We start from the raw sequence: 17,044 nt of genomic DNA on the forward strand, positions 1-17,044 counted from the left end.
AATTAAATTCAGATCATGACAAAGCAAACCAGTTTGTTAGATAGCCAGCATTTTATTTTACATTATGCACCTTATAACTTCTTTTTATTCAATGTCTCAGATTATGGAAGCATTTTTCAATGGTAGCAAAAGACTTGCTACTCATCATCTTGGCCGATGCAACACAGGTACCTGCTTGTCTATTGACTGCCTAGCATGCAGCTTCCTTTTCAAATGAAACCACAGCTTCTTTAAAGAATTCTAACATTCTGGGATGCAATTCTGAAGTTTTGGTTTCTCTTTAATTTGGAATTTATTTTGTGGTCAAATGTAACTGCTTCTAAATCCCTGAAGGTTGCAACCATTTTTTTTTTTTGCTCATTGTTTCTCGTGGGTTCAAACTGTTTTGCTCTTAATAGTAGCACCTTTTGGTGCACATCCTTTTTGACATTCCAGATACAACATTGCCACATTTCTTGTTTCATGGAATTTATTGTGACTTGTGCATGACTGATGTTGATACTGCCAATAAAAGACTTGGTCTGTTTACAAATGTGCATGTCAATAACAAAGAGAATTGGTAGTTGAAAACAAAAGTTTAATATAACAGTCTTGTGGGCAAAGCCCTCATTTAATCCAACAAAAGTTTTTATTAGCACAACACACACATTCATTCTCTATAACTGTTGAAGCCATCCTTATGGACAGGACTATGCAGATTTCCTGAAAAATACAGAAGAAAAAAATTGTTTCAAGACACTAGGTATCAACAAAACCTTCACAAATGCAATTTCAAAAGTTTGAGATGTCAATGAAACATGCAGCTATAATTGGACAGATACCAAGAACGCTGCACATTTCAGTAATTTTATGTCCAACACCATGGAAGGGCAGCTGGGCAATAGGTATCCCCCCAGTGACCATGGAAGTGTCGGCTTCACACAGACAGAAAAACAACCTGTTAACTTTACCTTTTGGATGCTATGCTGCTGAGAAGTCTGTTGCCAAAGAGAAATGTAGGAACAGCCAACACTCCCAACCACCTAAGTGTTTGGAACATGGTTAGTTGAGTCCAGTAGCAGTAATATAGACCAAATATTGCTGCAAAAAAATATTTGAGATAACTGTAAATACACTAATCTTAAAAAAAGAGCATAGATGCACCTTAGAGAAATGGATCCATAACCAAAAAAAAAAAAAGAGAGAAATAGGTAAGATACAAGAGTTTAAAATGTCATCTGCATGGTTTGTCTTCCCACAACAGCCAATAAATGACTATGGGAAGTCTATGGAATATGCAGAAGCCAGTCCACACCCGACGAGAGCTTCGGGGGACAGAGTTAGTGTCCAACACTGTGGAAAAGGACCACACCTCAAGCCCCGTGAGAGGCATTCAGCTCCTACTTGCCACAAAGGCAGCCAGACGTGGTTGCTTACAGCAAACACATTTAGCCACCAAGTGTTGGATGATGTACACATGCACAGAATACAATAGCAGCGATCATCTTTAACAAAAATTATAGGCTAGTCACTTAAAGATGCAAGATGAAAACTGTCAAAACTTTTAATTTCAAGCTGCTACAGGAAGTGTACATGGAATGATGTATATGCAAATTCTAAGCCAAGTTCACTTTTTTACTAACTTGAGCAATGCCATATACTGAAAATTGCAACTTGCTCTACCAGTGAAGTACAATGGCTCACCTGCAAGGCACGCATGAAATCCAATGGCACTCACTGTCATTGGGAAGTTTGAGACATTAACACCAATCTTCAGCCACTGGAAAAAAAAAATTAAAAAAATACATACATTTTTCATGCCACCAAGTTCTGCTACTTTGGTGAAAACAAATGCTTTAAAAACAAGTATACATTTTAAAGACAGCAGTACCGCTGACAAAAACAAAAGTGAAAAAATAGTAATGTTAAAAAAAAAGGGACTTACCAAAAGGAGCAATATAACAAGAGGCAGCAGTGCCAAGGCAGTGAAAGTCATAGAAACAGGTGCAGGTGGTCTTTTCTCAGGTTCGCGGAACATGTGCTGGAAATAAACAGCAGCTGATGACAAAGAGTATGACCTTAAGGTAACAAAGCACAATGTAAAACATTTATGTCATCTGCATGGTTTGTCTTCCCACAACAGCCAGTATATGGCTATGGGAAGTCTATGGAATATGCAGAGGCCAGTCCACACCCGACGAGAGCCTCGGGGGACAGAGTTAGTGTCCAACACTGTGGAAAGGGACCACACCTCAAGCCTCATGAGAGGCATTCAGCTCCCACTCGCCACAAAGGCAGCCAAATGTGGATGCCAACAGCAACCACATTCAACTACCAAGTGTTGGGCAACCCATGTATCAGATTTACAGGTGGAATAACTGAATGGAGGACGAAATCCCATCCCAAAAGATGACAAATGACAAAGGGAACAGTACCTGAATCTCAGGCTTCTTCGTGTACTGATTCTGAACGCTGGAGGCCGGAGCAGCACTTTCAGGAAAGGTCAAGTCAACATCTGCCTGTGAGTGTTAAATTCAGCACACTGAGAAGCTTGCTTTCATCGAACAAATGATCACAAGATTGTATGCACCACCCATTCGCCAAATTCAATCTCTCCAATAAACACACAAAATATACGCAAGCTGTGGAGCTCCTAAGCATGGAATGATTTTAAGACATCAGACGTCCGCAAACTTAACGTAATATTTTTAGGCTTTTAAATTCTGTACAATCGCAAGCTTAGTTTCAGCGATTAGTAATTACAATAATTATATAAAGTGTTCTTTAAATAGAAACTCACAAGATTCCAGGAAAAAGGATTTTCAATGATTGCATCCCCGACAATAAGCTCAAGGCTGTATCGGCCAGATTGATAACCAAAATCTTTGGCACTCGCGCCAACATCCTGTAACAGCAAGGAATATCAGCCAAAGTCTTGTGCAGTGACAAAAAACTGTAGAAATCAAAGGTATGTTGCGATGAAATAAAACTGCCAAAGAAATGAATTGTTTACAGGCAGACTAGATGCCTTACATGCATGCAACATTAACAGTTGCTACATACCAGGTCAAACTTATTCAAAAGAGCTGCATCTGCCTCGCTGACAAAGATGATCTCTTGTTTTGTCTTCACGTTTGTCAGACGCACAAATGTCTGAAAAGCACAAAACAACCATATATGAAACAAAGCTTGCTAAATGTATAGTTCACAAAAGCAAGCAACCTGCCATAGTATGGTTTGTCCCCAAATAACATAAGTATTTTAAGTAGAATTAATGTATTAGTCACTATAGTTAGAGGTGGTCGCAGGCAATATCCATTTAGTGTTTAAAAAGACTGAATTTAACTTGCAACAAGAGTGAAACAAGCAGTCTTGTGCACAAACCCCACCTGATGGGCAGCCATGAGCTGGTTAGAAAGCTTGTCCTTGAGAACAAAGCGCATCAGGATTTTCTGGTGATAGTCTGCCTCCAATGGTACCTGAGCTTTGTTGGGATGCACAAGCCTAATAATAAAAAAAATAATTTAAGCGTAACAAGGAATTAATGAGCCAATTCCTACCTGTTACCGCACAACATAACTAATGCTTGAGTTGCTTCCTTAGTTTTAGACAGAACAAGGTTAAAATGTCTACTCACTTTGTAGTGCGGGCAGCTGCTGTCTGATCTTTATCAGCCACACCAATTTCAACACTCTCAATGGAAACTTTCGTGGTCACCTTCACCTCGACCTGCAATCACAAAAAAGACTAAATCTTGTGCAAGAAACAGATCTAGAAAGTAATTTGTCATGCGTTTTAAACAATAAAACCTTGTTAACCCACATCTGCTTACAAAACTAGTGTAAAATCCACCTCAAGTGGCAACTACTTAAGGTCACAGTATTTTTAAACGACAAAACTCCTGCTATGAGTTTCTATCCTCTGCATGGTTTGTCTCCCCACAACAGCCAGTAAATGGCTATGGGAAGTCTATGGAATATGCAGAGGCCAGTCCACACCCGACGAGAGCCTCGGGGGACAGAGTTAGTGTCCAACACCGTGGAAAGGGACCACACCTCAAGCCTCGTGAGAGGCATTCAGCTCCCACTCGCCACAAAGGCAGCCAGACGTGATTGCTTACAGCAAACACGTTTAGCTACCAAGTATTGGTTTTCAACAGCAGTTACATGTTTATTGTCCAAAATTCAGTAAATAATGAGGCAATCACTAGTGCATTTCTGTCATTTGTATACATAACAATGCTGGCTATCATGGGCTTTCACCAAGTATTTTAGAATCCCTTTCCATTACTCCTCTCCCCTGATAAGAGGGGAAGAAATTTTCTACCAACTGAATTAACTACAAAGATAATAGTGGAATAATACCTCAGCTCCAGATGTTCCGATCAGGCGACTGTCAGGCTTTTTAGGGGTTAAACTAACAGTCAAACGGTAGAATCCTCTTGCTGGTTTTGCTTCCATAAAGTTAAGCTCATAAAGTGATCTGAAACAAAATACGCGTTTATGTGTAAGTATAGAGTTATGGCTGACGGGTATTACTTTAAATAACCCCTATTCCAAATATCAGACAAAGCAGGTCTAAAAAACATTGTAGATGTTAATTTGTAAAAAAAAAAAAAAAACCCAAACAATCAGACTACTCACACATCTGAAGATGATGGAGTGAACTGCTTTTTACTGATGATGATCGCCTCATCACCTAGGTGGCGTGCACTGTCTGCTGTTACTGTCACTGGCCCCAGGTTCCCACCCATCAGGTCAGTCACTCTGATCTAAAACACACAACCACCTCATGCTTATCAGCAAAACAAACCAGGATGAAAAATAGATTACAAACACATATTCATTTAAAGGTGTACTAGCTCTTTGAACCTTTAGACGAATATGACCATGTAAGCAAAATGTGTTAAAAATCTCATCAACCACTGTATTTGTAGAGTCAACAAATTGGTTAAAGCGGAAGATGTTTATTCACATCATAACGGATGCACCTTGATAGTCTGTGTCATTGATGAACACACAAAAATTTTTAAAAACCGTTTTTAGATATATTTCATTACATGTGAACTCATAGTGATTCATGTAAGAAGAGTTCTTCAAAGGGGTGCAACAACTTATTAGCAAAGTTTTATTAGCACCAATCCTTTAATGATATCAAACTGCCTTTTAGACAGTAAGCCCTATTTTACAGATCTACACCCTGAAATGAAATAAAAAGTGTCACACCTTTACAACTGGCTCACTTTGTGACACAGCCACGGAGCTAGCCAGAGAAACAGCAACAGGAATGTGGAACTGTAAAGCAAATGAAAGCAGACACGAAATCTCTTAAATGCAGTAATAAAAGCTTCTCACATAGATAAAGAATACAAAGTAAAAACCATTTAAAAAGAAAAACTTACAAAAGGAATATATTGTGTAAAAAAAAGTTAAAATGTATTCCATGCTAAGCTGAAGTAGTCCTCTCCTTTATAAAATATAGTGCCAAATGAAAGGTTCAATACCTTTAGGAAAAGGTCATGTCATCTGCATGGTTTGTCTCCCCACAACAGCCAGTAAATGGCTATGGGAAGTCTATGGAATATGCAGAAGCCAGTCCACACCCGACGAGAGCCTCGGGGGACAGAGTTAGTGTCCAACACCGTGGAAAGGGACCACACCTCAAGCCTCATGAGAGGCATTCAGCTCCCACTCGCCACAAAGGCAGCCAGACGTGATTGCTTACAGCAAACACATCCAGCCACCAAGTGTTGAAAGATATATGCACCATAAAATATCTTTTCCTAACAACTATCACTAGCTTCATCAATCATAGCCAACATCCTTTGATCTAGCTCATGCAAAATGCATATTTCTGGCCAATGATGAAACGATGCATAGAAAAGCACATCTCGTAGATATCTTTTACATTAAGGGTGCTAACCTTGTTGGCAGTCAGGGTCTTGATCACAGAAACAAACTGGTAAGCTGCACGCAACTGGTGCACATGTTTACGACTCAAAAAGTAGTTGGCCAGCTTTGCAACTTTGTCCTGCAATGTCAATAAAAAAGAAATTACAAGCTATGGATGCTACCCTTTTTTAGGCAGAGATAAGATCAAATATAGTAATTATCATACACCTATTTATTAAGCAAACCAAACATGTTTCTTTCCAAGCAACCCTGTATTTAAGTGTGAAATACTTTCTTTAGACAAAGAATGAAAGTAACATTTGAATCACAATGACAGAATCACATGTACCTCAGCAATAGTTGGGGCTTTCTTGGCCTTCTCAGCAAGTTTGTAAGCACCATCAACCACCAAAGCTGTTACATAAAGTCCACCTTCAAACTGGAAAAAAAATAAAAAATAAACACAACTTTGAAATTTCCCTGATTATTCACAGCCACAAAAATGTTTACAGACTAAAAGAGAAAAAAAATCAGAACGGTAAAGAGTTAAATATATATATGTAAACTCACATTGGTTCACATAATGTTAGCTATTCTAGTTAGCTCTTTCACATGTCTGACAGGCATCCAATTCTCTACAGGAATCAAAGACCCATGCATTTTAAGGACCAACATGTATAGCCCTGTTCTTACCTGTACATAAATGTCATCCACTTCATCAGCCTGTGCTATGACATCCTCTATATTATCAAAAAACTTGGTGATGTCTCCCTTTAGCTCTGCTGCCACCATGAAGGAATATCCATGACTGTGACAAGCAACATACATAATGAAACAGTAATGATTTTCTTTAGTAAAGACACCAAGCGGATAGGAATAAAATGTTGCATCACATATAGCAGAAAATTTGTGTAAGTGATCAAATATTGACCAATGCTTATTTTAAATTAATAAACATCCAATTTATTTAAAGGCATTTGTTCTTAGTAGTAATAAATAATAACACCTAAAACTAATTTACCTGAGTGGAGAGTCGTCTGTTTTTAAAGCCTCCAGCAATGCAGAGCTCACAGCTTTGTCATCAACTGCCACCATTCAAACAAAAATTGGATTATACCACAATCAATCAGACAAAATCATACAGTCCAATATTTATCTTTAGAAAACTTTTAAGCTGTCTTCTGCATGGTTTGTCTCCCCACCATGGCCAATAAATGGCTATGGGAAGTCTATGGAATATGCAGAAGACAGTCCACACCCGACGAGAGCCTCGGGGGACAAGGTTAGTGTCCAACACCGTGGAAAGGGACCACACCTCAAACCTCATGAGAGGCATTCAGCTCCCACTCGCCACAAAAGACAGTCATAGAGGAACTGTGCACAAGCCAGCTCACTATGCCATCTAGTATTGGCAACTCAGCCACTATACTAGTAACTAAACATAAATGTTATCAGCAAACCAAATGTGACCTGCCACCACAAAATAAACACAGCCTGGAAAGTTTGAGCAGGTTGACTTTTTTTAAAAAATGGAAATCCTTATCAGGGTTAGGGTTTTGCAATCAGTCTTTTGCAGGAATGTGAGAAAATTCAAATGCTCTTTGGTACATCCCTGTCAGAACCCTATTATGTGATATCTTACCAGAGAGTCTTTATTTTCAACCTCTGTAATTATTTGTCTGAATGATAAAAAGCACAAGATCTGCCTGCAAATTTAGTCGTTGATCCAGATACTATTCAATGAAATACTGATGTCCTTGATAACAAGAAATGCACTTAGTGACTGGCTAGTAAACTTTCTTTTTGTATGCTGCATAAAACCAAAGTAGAAAAAAAAGCATCTTGCTGAAGAAAATAGATAAGCTTTACATAATTGCAAAGTCTACACCTGATCTTGGAATAGCAAACTCTCAGAAGATAAATTACAGAATATTTCAGGAACTATGAAACTGCAGTTAACTTAGCAAGTGACTTTGATGAATCCAAGCATGAGGGGGAAAACACTTTAAGGGAACTGTACCCAGTGACAAAGATGTACCAATCCTAAATTAACCGTATGAATGGTGGAATGACATTACAATTTTAAAAATCTAAAATTTCCATGCTAGGATGTGCTGGCAAGTCACAATTTTAATACCCTTTTAACCTTTACACTTGGATGGCAAATCAGAAAGATTCCATCCACCAACCAGAGCAAGCATAAAAAAATCTGGTAAGGTGTACTACTTTGCTAAACAAGACACTACAAACGTGATAGGAATTACTGTTACCTGTCAGGCCAAGATTCCTCATGGCAAAAAAAGCAAAGGCAATATCTTGCACAGGTGATGTAGCTGATATTGAGCCACTGAGGAGCTGTTGTGCATTGGGAACATCGAACTGCAACGTCAATTCGAAAAAAAAAACAACCTTAGATACAAGCTTATTAGTGCAAATATTTTCCATTTAAAAAAACTACTGACAGGTCTGATAAGGTGACTCGAAAAAATCTGGTGTACCAATGATAGAGCTTCATGAAGTAAAAGCACTCACCTTGCAACCTCCAAGTGCCTTGGACGCCTCAGAAGCATGATAAATGGAGGCAATGCTGCTATCGTCAATTTTAGACTGAAGAAATTTGCAAGTATCCTGTAAAAAAAAGAAAGAAAAAAATTATAGCAGGACATGAGAGCCGTGGCTAACTCGTGTTTTCTGGAATGGAAATCAAAGACTGACATGCAGCAAAACTATTACATCAAAAGGAAGAGATCAAGTATTATATTAATACAAAACGAGCAATTTCATTATCGGTTGTAAAGCATGTTCATTCTTTCTTTCCATTTGCTGGAAGATCGCATAAATCGACGAAAATTGTGTGCATGAAATGCACGTGGAAACCACGTGGACATACCAAGTGTCCGCCGCAGCTGATTTTTTAGGCAAGAGCTAACTGTGGCTGAAGTCTAATAATCTGCATTATAGGAGACCATACCTGCACGACCACGTTTGCATGCAAGACGATACATTCGCAGTGTTTGAACAAGTCTTTTGAACGAGTTTTTTAATGAACGCCATCCTCCAACGCTCTCTTACTAGACCTCGCTCGCGACGTTTCTTTCACACTGACCTTTGCTGTGAACTACCGGGCTATTTGACAGCTGCGGAAGTGCATACTGATTGGCTGTGGGCAAGGTCGAAAGTTCAAACATACGGGGGACTGACATCAAAGGCGGATGCTACTTGCAGCTAGGCAACAGTTTCGTCATTCACTCCACCCTTCTCAATAGAGTTCTTAAGATTCAAAAAAAAAAAAAAAAAGAATACTTTTCTTGAAACCAACGAAGTAAACGTAACAAACGGAAGAGATACCCAATGTTTACGATACTGGTCGCACGTCCGCACTGCGCACCAGCGTATTAAATATTAAATATTATAGCTTCCTTTTTATATACGCCAACTGGGTTGCACCGACTAAAAATACAATGAATCTGCAAGTATCTGCCCTTTTGGTTTAAGGTGTCTTTTACTTTTATTTTTATCTCCGTTCTTTCTTTACTTGCCATATGTTTACCTGCCTTACAACAACATATGGCCACAGGATTTTTGGTTATTGTGCAGCGAAACAATGGAACTCTCTCCCTTTCAATATCCGCCACCTACCCACTATTGAATACTTTAAACGTGCACTGAAAACACACCTCTTCCGTAAATATTACTCCTAACAACCTTTCCCATAATGCTAGTCCTTTAGCACACCCTTCCTTTTGCAACATCATGTTACTCGAAACTCTTATTTGGTTCCTCTTTGTGTTTTCTGTATTTGATTTTATTCTTCGTTTAGTACGGTTGTTTATTCTTTCATAGTTTATATATTATTTGTTTGTTTTCCTGTCCCTCGTATGCTGTCCATGTTTTGTTCTTAAGCACTAACAGCATGCTCCTTAGGAGTGTGAGTATGCGCTTAACAAATTTTGCATTTATTATTATTAAGCATAAACAGAGTTATCAGTTAGCACTTCTGGTTCTGTATATTAAGAACTTATGGGTACAATTATTGAATATGTTGAATAATCAATTATTGAGATGAATACAAGCTATCTAATTAAGTTATTTTTAGCATTTCAGCAACTAGGAATGTTGACAAAGCTTTGGACATCATTATTCTAATAGTATAAATTTTTTATTCATAAACATAAATTTTGAAGTAAGTGAGGCTCCCATTCAGTTACAAATCTTTGAAATGGCATTAATAGCTTGACACTGGACATGTCTGTCGTTGAAATGTGTAACTGTAAGTTTCCTGTATGTGTAATAAAAAGTTTAACTGATGCCTTCCAATAGTTAAACATCTAAGGCAAAAAGCACAAGCAACAGGGATTTAGGAAAGCCAACATGCACATGTTTTTTCCTTTAAAAGAAAACTTGATTCAAGGATTTAACACATGACCAGTTAAAAAAAAACAACAACAACAAAACAAAACCAAAAAACCTCAAGGCACAGGTAAGATTGGTACCTGTCTGATCACCTATCTCTTCTACACAGAAAAAAAATCTGTCACTGTCAAAGAAAGACAAGTGAATATTTGAAATTAATTTTACACGAACTCTGTTAGTGTAAGAGGCTTTTTATAGAGTTTACAGGCTGTATTCTTTGCTCCTGGTGGGAAAGAATGGATTAGAGCCAGGTCGGGGAGGCAGGACACACAGCACTGAGTACTACACACAGTCTTTGCTAACTACAGGTATCTAGCCCATAAAAGTATACAGGTTAGGGTCACAGATGTTGCTGTCTTACCCATCCAGCTCTAGATATTGGGGATGAGAACAAAACTGGAGGGTGAGAAGTGCCCGTAAAGAAACTAAACAGCAAATCAATGTTTTGAATATGATGTACATGTGTGCTTCAGTTTATGCTGGTATAGTAGTAGTATTTGATTTTCCAATTCTTATGTATACTTTCTTACCCCCTGAATCTTGGATCAAGTAGCCTGTATCCATCTAATGAATTTAGTGTTCTTTCTCCTGGAACACTATCTGCACTTCCACGGCAGTTACTACACGAGCACTTATGAGCAAGCCACTTATACTATGCAAAAGCACCTTAAAATGTGAGGTTGAAAGCAAAACTATAGAGCTTGTCTACATAACACTCTTAGTTTGGCTCTTGTGTGGTAATTGTTTTGAACAATGGAAGTGCCACTGGATAGCAAGTCCATTTGAACAGTTAAAGGTGGTAATCAGCACATACCCATCTATTTTTGACGTCATCACTGTCACAAAGGATGTACATGATACTGTATGTCAGCATATAATCCATGATGCCCTTCACCCTGTCATGCTCATCAACAAATAGATGTGGCTTTGCCAATGACATTTTTTTTCTTGGATTGGTATATTTATCAGTTCCACTATCTTCAGTGAACCTTACTGAAGAGAAAATAGCCTTGACGTTGCTTGTAGTTTACAGAGGTTCTGACTAGTTTGTTATAATGGTAAAGGTGAATCTATCTTAATCGCAATAAGTTTACATTAGCTAGCCTAAGCTTGCCCTATTTTCACGATATATATATATAGGGCATACAGTGATACTCAGCAAACTGTCAATTAACCTTATTTTAAATAACCTAATCCAGGTTTTGATCAACTTGCACTAATTAGTCCTTAAAATTAGTAACTAGGTTTATTATAATGACCATATTGTGAACGTCAAGATGTTGCAATAAACTGAAAATTAGTCTTTAGTGTGTTATTGAACTCTTTGCACATTCTGTTCTGCAAGTGGATATTAAATAAAATCTATTTACTATTTGCTTTTTAAAATATTTTTACAGAATAGCTAGATGATCCAAGGCGCTATCTTTCTGACATTGTATCACTTACAACATTTTTTTTTATACTGGGAGAGCAAAGACTCAGTCGTCTGCAATCATCAAGTCAAAAGTGCTTTTACTTCAGTGTATAAATTTAAGGTAGAAAGGGTGGGGTAAACCCACACTTCTTTGTTTCTTCAGTGTCCAAGAATCATCACCCAACGAAATTAATCATTATGATTGTTGTGGCAGCACCTAACTGCCCTTTCAGTAACAGTGATTGGAAGATTGCTGTCCGCCATAGATATTTTGATGATTCACATGAAATAACTCAATAGGAAACTGGAATGCATAGCACTTTCTCATACGAGGCTGTTCAATCTCATTTCTTGAATTCTGAACACAGTACAACTTTTAAAGGGTTTCTAAAGGCAACGCACCTGAACTCCAGGAAGGGTTCCACCCATTAGTTTGATACCCTGAAGAGAATAATGAGCACTCTGCAGATCTTGATAAGGTGCTGCATCCTGAAAGACTGCACGCAGTCGTTCTTTGTCAACCGTTGTAAGGAAAGTTGAGGGTGTTAAAGCTTTACCAACCACAGCAACCGTCATCAGTACCAAAACTGAGCAAACTGCACAAAAGACAATCATCTATCAGTTTATAAGTATTAATGTAGTTGACCGATGGGCAATAACATCAAAGGATGCACATATCTTCTATCAAAATATATAAACAAAAGTCATCAAAAGTTATTAACCTTTATTTCGGCAATTATTATGCAGTTTTTATTTAAAAAAAAAACGTAAAAATGTACAATGCATTAAGTAATTATTGAGTCTGCGTGCAACAGTGCTAAGTTTTCAGTGATTTTAGCCAGCACGACGCCTCCCAAAACCAAAGATATGTGCATCTTTTCCGTTAATGCAAAATCTGGTATCCATATGTCTTCTGATTATTATCATAAAGCAGAAAGTATTTTTTTTTCAAGTTATAGTTACGGATATGTACTTTTAAAAGGTACAATCGGCGTATTTCACACGTGGCACTTCGCCACTTGCCGGTCGGCTTTGCTTACAGCTTACTGTCCCATTTTCATATATAAATGAAATTATGCATTTAAATGAAAAGACATAAATAAATCCATAAGGATTTAAATTGAAGCAGGTCATTAAAGCATTACAAATTTGAAGAGGGGTGGAAGATTGTTTTCTCTAATGGTAATAAACAACAGCTAGCATATTTCCACCCCTTACCTTTCGCCATCTTGACACATTGGATTGTCATCCGGGTTTCTGAGCTATTAAAAAGTTTTCTTTAGAAACGACAATAGAGAGAAGCATTTAATAAAGACATATAGTTATTTATGCAAGAATGGTAGTATGTGATCTTTCATTTATGGGATGAGTGTAAAATGTTTATTTTCAACATTTCATAATAAATAAAAATTCCAGCGAATTTTTGCACGATCATGTTATATAAGGGCGGGAATCCCCATCTCTCATAATTTCAAGAAACGTAGAGTATTTTCCCTTTACAGTTCACCGCCATGTCCCTTCTCTTGCTGTTTAAATGCAGTGACAGCGATTCTGGCTACACCACCCCTCCCTGCACCTCCCTCTGGTCAGGTCTGACTCTAAATGATTGTGATGGTAACTTGATAGTCTCAAAGAAAAATAATACATTAAATCAGTATGTATATGCAATAAGCTCAAACGCCCATGAAAGACCACCTGTGGTGTCGGGAACGCACGTACCCAAAGAGAAGCATTATTCTCTGCCTGCAGGAATTAAGTATGCAAATGAAAATGTTTTTAATGAATAAATCATTTTACGGATATTTTCGATACATTATTATAATGTTAAAATATATTTTCACAGTTCGCAGAATGCCTGATTAAGAGATTTACAAAGACTTTTGGGACAGCTACGCGAATTTAATAAAAAAAATAATAATTTCGCTGTCTGAAAAAAAAGTAGAACGCTTTAATTGGCCTTGGCATCTTAGATCCGAGTATGTGTGATAAGTAAACAAAGTAATGAAAGTCACTACTGTTGCCACAGTCAATATTTCTCTTTTTAGAATTCACCTAGTGTATGGCCTTCTTATCTGGTCATTTAATATGGGATGTATGTGACTATGTCTGACAAATTGTTTACCTGGAGGTCATTTGAAAACTTGTCACATATTCAATGTCCGGTTAACAAGACACATTGTGTTCTGACTCATTTAACACCCTATGCACAGGTCCTTGCCAGCAACCTTGACTACCATATATATATATTTCTCTTATCTGAAATGAAAGTCCTTATGAAATCAGAATTATGCGTTTTGGTAAAAAAGAATGTGAAATAGAAGAGAAAAGTCTTTTGGCATGATTAGCGGAAAAAATAAAGAATCATATAATACATGGCTGATAGGTATGGATACGTTTGAAAGAATTTGCCAAAACCACTTTTCCCTGCTATTTGACAATTAAGAAGGACCTTGGCGATCGTGGAAGTCTCTTTCCCTCCAGCGGCACGAGAGCAGCACAACGTGTGCCGTCGTCGTGGTGGAAGATGGAGGTTGTATTTCGAGAGCACACAAGCTGCATGTTTCTCTGTGTTTTATTATGTACTTTACTAAGTACCGTTGCTGAATTCCTGCCAGATTCAGCACTAGACTGACATTATTATTGTATCAAACCATGGCTAAAACAGAAAGTGCACATTGTGGCCTCGTCTGTATTTGGAGACTTCTATTCAGCAATGAAATCACTATCCTCAGAATCACAACTTTGTCTTTGATCCTTCCGCCATAATAAACACCGTTGTTATTTACTAGAGTAAACCTTCTGGTACCTGCTACGTTCTGGATGACATTCTGATATTTGTTCTCCCTCCTTCATTTTCTTCCTTGGGCTTGAGGCTATACCGACATCACAGTTTTATCATCTCCATAACCCCCTCCATTATACATTTTTTTCGTTCTAGTTTTCATTTTATTCCTTCCGATTTCTGCATGACCGATGCAACCCATCTGATTTCAGTATGACCGCAGTCAAAGGATGCGTGGTTTATAGTCATGCTGAATGCTTTTTTAGGCGTCTGCCCCCATCTCCTATTTCTCCACTTGTTCTGGTCGGAAACCATTCCGCCAGACCTCGCTAGGCCCCATGGCTGTGCAACACAAAGTTGACGTGAAATGTGCGTGTCTGAGGTCTCATAAATAAAACAAAATGTTGGAAGGAAACTGTTGTCCCCCTAGCATACTGGATGGCGTTCCACAACACACACAAATGGTGGAAGAGCCTGCCTAGTCAAGGGCGACAGCCACTTCATTTATTGACAACAGCTTTCTTTCTGTTATTACATGTTTCTAGCAGTCGATGATGTATGACTAAACCCTCAAGGTTGGGGGTCTTGCGGTCTGTAGAGAACACTAGAATTACAGGTTTTTTGCGTTTATTATTTTTTATTTTAGGTGGGAAGGACTCCACTCCATGGTCTAGCTTGGTTTGAGATTTGACGGACAAAATTACTGAGAACTAACAAGAAAACATTAGTTACCAAGAGTGAGAAAGACAAAGAGAGAGAGAAGGGTAGGATACGTATGTAGATAAAAGTAGACACTACGGGAGGCAGTCTGATGAAGTAAATGTAGGCGCAGTACAATAACAAAGGAGCCGGCAACCCCACCCCATCACCCCGATTTATCATTTATGAGGCTGTCAACACAAATTGTCCATCCTCACTGACCTGAGAAGTTAAAAGACGCAGACGGTACGGAAAGACGGTCTGACATGGTGCTGCCGCCGTCTGAGACAGCGTTTATTTATAATGGTTTTAACCCCATCGACAGCACCTCCCGACGACATGAACAACCCCCTGCCATCGCAAGGAAGGAGGCAAGAAATGGAAAGGAACAAGAAGAAATAATATCCGATTGCAGGGCTAGGGGTCTTCTTTTGGCGAGAGAAGTCTACTTTCTTTAGCATCTATTCATCTGAAACTTTTTTTTTTTTTATCCTTCATTCGTCTGTGTCTACTGTGAGGGCAGCAAATAGTGTGAAAGATGAATAACTCAACTGATTGTACCCCTGAAAATAACGTGCTTCGTTTGCGAGAGGTTTGGGAATAGCAAGTAGAGAGAGAGAGAGAAAAAGTGGAGGTGGAAATATGTGTGATGATGACGATAAGTGGGTGGTGAGCTGAAGGGGTGTGTGGCTGACAGAACCTTGTAAAAACCTGGCTTCAACGGGTCGTGAAAAGGCTTTATTAGGCGAGCGTGTCCAGCGATGTGAGGATTATTGGATCCCCCCCCTCTCCACACACGCACACTTATTTTTAGGAGGAGATGCTCGAGTGTTTATGATTTGTGCCGCAGTTGCTGATGGCGGGGGGGTGTGTCGAAGATGGGGGAGTGGATGTTTTTGTCCCTCTGATGGCGACAGTGACGTGACTCTCCTTAATGGGTGGCTGGGTGTTAGTGGGGCTATACTTTTGTTCTCTGTCCATCTTGCTTTTATTAGTTATACGACATCATTCTCGACTCGGGTTTTACTAAAAACAAAACAAAAACAACAACAACAACAACAACAACAACAACAACAAAAAGACTATTATTACAGGGAAAAGCAGACTGTAGGGAAATGTTGATTCTGCAGTTGACTCTTCTCGCACTGCAGGGGAAGTTCGACACTACTGACAATGCTGTCACTTCAGGAAAAAGTAAATATAACTGACACAGCTGTCATTACAGGAAAAGGTAAATATAACTGACACAGCTGTCATTACAGGGAAAGACTGACACAAATGACACAGCTGTCATTAAAAAAAAAACCAAATATAACTGACATTGCAATTCAGAACCTGTCACAGCAGGAAAACGTGTCACAATGGACATTGGTGTGAAGAGAGAGACAAAATATTGATGATGACAGAATCATCGCTTTCTATGGAGGAACCGTGGGACTGACAGCGCCGTCAACACCAAGAAATGAAGAGAAACTGGGGTCAGAGGGCGGGAAATGGCCAGGAGCCAGAGGGGTGCCAGGGTCTGCTCAGAACACGAGCGAGATGGGGTGGGTGGGGTAAGGGTAGAGGTATTTTCCCTCACAGACCAGCTGCCACTGCCGATGCCAAAAAACGAACATGTCCTATTATAAAGAGGAAAATTAAAAAAGTCTAATCATGTGGAGGAAATGCGTCACTGGGTGCAGGAGTACAGTTATCTGTGTGTGTGTGTGAGAGAGAGAGAAATGCCTGTTGTTGTCAAGTGATGAGGATGGCAACCTTTCCTCTCTGCTACTAACGTTTGACGCGGTGACAGCTGGGATGGGGTTGCCGACCGAGGCCCTGCATGGCGTCTGTCAGGCGAGGCAGGAGAGAAGCCGACTCATC

General features: G+C 39.0%; 1 protein-coding gene and 5 non-coding genes across 6 annotated transcripts; all 6 read right to left on the reverse strand.

Annotated features, from left to right (window-relative positions):
- Window positions 1–560: 560 nt before the first annotated feature.
- LOC112563241 (dolichyl-diphosphooligosaccharide--protein glycosyltransferase subunit 2-like) lies at window positions 561–13,008 on the reverse strand. Its single transcript, XM_025237065.1, has 20 exons — window positions 12,916–13,008; window positions 12,100–12,293; window positions 8,403–8,498; window positions 8,141–8,249; window positions 6,892–6,955; window positions 6,564–6,678; window positions 6,220–6,309; window positions 5,902–6,009; window positions 5,205–5,273; window positions 4,623–4,750; window positions 4,344–4,461; window positions 3,617–3,708; window positions 3,369–3,483; window positions 3,043–3,132; window positions 2,780–2,884; window positions 2,415–2,498; window positions 1,925–2,020; window positions 1,684–1,759; window positions 951–1,080; window positions 561–702 (listed from the first exon to the last, which is right to left on the reverse strand). Exons 1-20 carry the CDS (start codon window positions 12,944–12,946, stop codon window positions 690–692), a joined length of 1,923 nt encoding a protein of 640 aa, XP_025092850.1. The 5' UTR covers window positions 12,947–13,008; the 3' UTR covers window positions 561–689.
- On the reverse strand, window positions 1,209–1,445 carry LOC112563439. Its single transcript, XR_003099059.1, has one exon. It is a non-coding gene; the product is annotated as a small nucleolar RNA SNORA73 family (small nucleolar RNA).
- On the reverse strand, window positions 2,088–2,324 carry LOC112563437. The gene has a single exon (XR_003099057.1). It is a non-coding gene; the product is annotated as a small nucleolar RNA SNORA73 family (small nucleolar RNA).
- On the reverse strand, window positions 3,892–4,128 carry LOC112563438. Its single transcript, XR_003099058.1, has one exon. It is a non-coding gene; the product is annotated as a small nucleolar RNA SNORA73 family (small nucleolar RNA).
- LOC112563440 lies at window positions 5,496–5,732 on the reverse strand. Its single transcript, XR_003099060.1, has one exon. It is a non-coding gene; the product is annotated as a small nucleolar RNA SNORA73 family (small nucleolar RNA).
- On the reverse strand, window positions 7,043–7,282 carry LOC112563436. The gene has a single exon (XR_003099056.1). It is a non-coding gene; the product is annotated as a small nucleolar RNA SNORA73 family (small nucleolar RNA).
- Window positions 13,009–17,044: the final 4,036 nt, after the last annotated feature.

Source organism: Pomacea canaliculata, linkage group LG4, assembly GCF_003073045.1.
Source record: "Pomacea canaliculata isolate SZHN2017 linkage group LG4, ASM307304v1, whole genome shotgun sequence".
Taxonomy (NCBI): domain Eukaryota; kingdom Metazoa; phylum Mollusca; class Gastropoda; order Architaenioglossa; family Ampullariidae; genus Pomacea; species Pomacea canaliculata.